This window comes from Triticum dicoccoides, chromosome 1A, assembly GCF_002162155.2.
Source record: "Triticum dicoccoides isolate Atlit2015 ecotype Zavitan chromosome 1A, WEW_v2.0, whole genome shotgun sequence".
Taxonomy (NCBI): domain Eukaryota; kingdom Viridiplantae; phylum Streptophyta; class Magnoliopsida; order Poales; family Poaceae; genus Triticum; species Triticum dicoccoides.
This window is the reverse complement of record NC_041380.1, coordinates 11845337-11848769: the sequence shown is the minus strand read 5'-3', so window position 1 is coordinate 11848769 and position 3433 is coordinate 11845337. Positions and strand designations below refer to the sequence as shown.

Here is a 3433-nt window from a genome sequence, read left to right as displayed (position 1 = left end):
ACATGGGTGAAGAGTTTCTATACAATGAGTTCACCGAATCGTATATGGTACAACGTAACGCTGATTTTGATAATCTTCGCCAAAGCAGGTTGAAATCATTCTGGAGAAGCATCATCCACTTTGAGAACGAGATGCGCACCAACAACTCTCTCAATGATCCCGTGAATCATCATTTAGATCTGTGGACGTTCCTTGATTTTTTTTGTCTTAATTATGAACTCCGTGTAATATTTATGTTTGAACTATGTATTTTAGATTGACTATGTGTTTCGAATATTCAAATAAAGTTTGAACAATAATTTTTAGAAAAAGTACAGAAAAATATGGACCGGGCACAGAGATTGTGGAGGCCTCGAGGGGTTTTTGGTGCATCCCCTTGGAGATGCACTCGTCGAAATCCCCAAAGTGCCCCTGTGCCAGATTGACCAAAACGAGCTCGGCCTCCCCCCGTATCGTTCCCCTTCTCCAGCTCTCCCTCGCTCCCAGCGGCGGCGCCTCGTCGGAGCCGCCCCTCGACGGCGGCTAGCCTCCCTCGTCGGACGCGCTCATCGACGGCGGCGCGAGCCTCCCCGCGCGGCCCCTGGTGAGTCTCTCTCCCCCTCTCTCGCGCGCTCATCCCCTTGTACCCCGGGGAGGCGACCTAGGGTTAGGTGTAGGAGCTCGCCGCCGCCGCCCCGTCGTGTCGCTACTGCTGCTTCGTGCTGACGCCGGTCCCGCGTGCTCGTGCGCCTCTGCCGGCCCCACGCGCTCCGCCATGCGGCTGCTGCTTCTTGATGCCAGTCTCAAGTCTGATGAAAATAGTAGATTCAGTTGAAACAACACAGGGGAAATCATGAATTCAAACATTATAGCAAACACAGATTTTGGATGCTCACTCGCGAACTCTACCATTCGGTCTCCTGTGAATCAAAACTTCCCAATCCTTTGGGACTACAGCACAGCCATCATAGAGCATTGGGGATGTTATATATGCTGTTGCTGCATCTTCTTCAGTTAAAAGAGGTATAACGGGTAATCTGTCTGTCTGTTTGGACATCTATCATCGAGAGCAAATGGAAGCAATTTGTTTGGTCGAAAGGGGAAAAAATCATCCAACACCTAGTCCAGTATTACCTTCACCTTTTTCTGATTTGCGACACGAGGCAGCGACCAGTGGAATAGTTCTGCAGGCAATTGCCTTACAATTTGGTTGCAAGTTTGTTTGCTGGTACTGACTTTGTGTAATCCGTATGTAGGGGATTCTTGCAGAACTTGAGTACAGCCCTGTGGGGTTCATCATCAGCTGTTGAAGGTTAAAGAGTGACTCAGTGGTAGAGACCAGAACAGGTGGTAGTGGTAAGCTTAGAGGAGATGTACCGTGGTGGGCTTGACCGCTTCAAGAAAGCTCAGGCCTTGGAGCCCTTCTCGGTGCAGCAGTCTGGTCCTGGCGCAAAGAGCGTGCCCACAGCTGTGAAAGTGCAGCCAGCTCCATTGGTGCCGCCGCAAAACTCACATCTTGGTCCCAGCCAGAGTCAGCATGCTTCGCAGAGTGCCGGCTCAAGCGTGGCCGGGCAAGAAGCTGCTGGAGCCCCCAGACCCGCCGGGACGCAGTTTGGTGGTGGGCAGTCGACGTGGCAACCGCCGGACTGGGCAATTGAGCCGCGCCCTGGGGTTTACTATCTTGAGGTGATGAAGGATGGAAATGCCATTGATAGGATTAATCTGGACAAGAAGAGGCATATATTTGGGAGGCAGGTGCCTGCTTGTGAGATTGTCTTGGACCATCAGTCCGTCTCACGTCAACATGCTGCTGTCGTTCCACACAAAAATGGAAGGTTAGATACCTGCCTGATGTTTGATGCACTTGTGTTCAGTTGGACATACGAGTTTATGTTTTTGATGGTTAATGAGACTTCTTTTTAGCAACCTGAATGTTAATAGATTTGATTTTCTTAACTCAATAGACAACGGTTTGCGCCTGTAATGGAATATTGTGCTCCTATATGCTATTGACCTTTTAGACATGCTTCGTTCAGAATTTTCTGCCCAAGAAATGGCAGGATTATAGCTGTAAAATTTTCTTTTATCTATGTTGTGTCTTAGGTGCATAACTAACAGTTGCTCCATGCTTCCTTTGTTTCCTTTCAGCATCTATGTTATCGATTTAGGATCTGTTCATGGTACATTTGTTGCAAACGAGAGATTAACTAAGGACAGCCCTGTTGAACTTGAAGTTGGACAGTCACTTCGCTTTGCTGCATCAACCAGAGCATATGTTCTACGAAAGAACACCGCTGCTTTTTTTCCCACTCAAAGCCTCCCGTCAGATGTGAGTTTGCCGTCTCCTCCAGACTCTGACGATGAAGACGCCGTTGTTGCATACAATACAATACTTAATCGCTATGGTGTTAGCAAATCAGAAGTGCCATTGAAGAGAAAAAGTTCTTCTGGGGATGCTTCTGCTTCTGCTGTAAATGATGACAACCAGGCAGTCGGTAGACCGTCAAAGAGAAGCAAAAAGCGGAGAGTGTCATTTAGAGATCAAGTTGGTGGAGAGCTTATTCAGGTGGTTGGGATTTCTGATGGTGCAGATGTTGAAACTGAACCAGGCCCAGTTGGTGTGAAGGAAGGCAGTCTTGTTGGGAAGTATGAGTCTCTTGTACAGGTTACTGTCATACCAAAAGGAAAGGAGCAAACTTCATCAAAGGACAGTGCCTCCCACAGTGGGGTAACAGATAAGCTACAACAGATGCTTAACAAAGTTAAAAGCACATCCAGAGGTGGTATGTATGATGACCTTTACGGGGACTCTGTTCCAGCAAAGCTGGGCTCATCATGGGCGTATAAATCCGATGGCCAGCCAGAGCAAGTCAAAGTTGTTGATGAAAAGAAGTCTAGCAGGGACGTGGGTGCAAATCCAGCTGATGATAGTGATGATGACTTGTTTGGCGACTAGTTATTTTGTCACATTTCCAGTTAGTAGTGAATTGCCTTGATTACAAACACATGGCAGCAGAAATGTTATGTTTGCCTTGGGTATTTTGCTTTGTTCTACATGATTGTATCCTGCTGTGAATCAAGGTAATCTCTTTTTTGCCTAATATTAATGTTAGAGCATGCTTTCTTATGGTTGCGATCATGGGGATTGTACGTACCATGTTGCCCCATTTCTTCATTCTGTCATTGTGTGGTGCGTTAACTCCTTTACCCTGCCCTGGTTTCTTTCGTCTTCCTGTTTTAGCTTGCTTGTGCATTATGATGTACTATCTTATTGGACATCTCATTCTCATGTTTTAAATGCTTAACATTTAAATAGTAAAGCCGGAGTTTGCTTTGTAGCTTGAACCGGTGCTGTATTCACATGTCATAAGTGTGGTAAGTCCTGTCTCTAGTTTGTGGCGTAATTATTAGTCATTTATTGATATTCTGTCCTTTGTTTGTCCTGTTTTGCCTC

General features: G+C 46.6%; 1 protein-coding gene across 1 annotated transcript; it reads left to right on the top strand.

The window, feature by feature from the left end:
- Nucleotides 1–434: 434 nt before the first annotated feature.
- On the top strand, nt 435–3106 carry LOC119358615 (protein phosphatase 1 regulatory inhibitor subunit PPP1R8 homolog). The gene is made up of 3 exons (XM_037625085.1): nt 435–583; nt 1236–1814; nt 2128–3106. Exons 2-3 carry the CDS (start codon nt 1351–1353, stop codon nt 2933–2935), a joined length of 1272 nt encoding a protein of 423 aa, XP_037480982.1. The 5' UTR covers nt 435–583; nt 1236–1350; the 3' UTR covers nt 2936–3106.
- The last annotated feature ends 327 nt before the right edge of the window (nt 3107–3433 follow it).

Coding starts and splice junctions, on each gene's coding strand:
- LOC119358615 (XM_037625085.1), top strand. CDS start 1,351: ATGTACCGTGGTGGGCTTGACCGCTTCAAGAAAGCTCAGGCCTTGGAG. Junction 1,815..2,127: donor GTTCCACACAAAAATGGAAG/GTTAGATACCTG, acceptor GTTTCCTTTCAG/CATCTATGTTATCGATTTAG.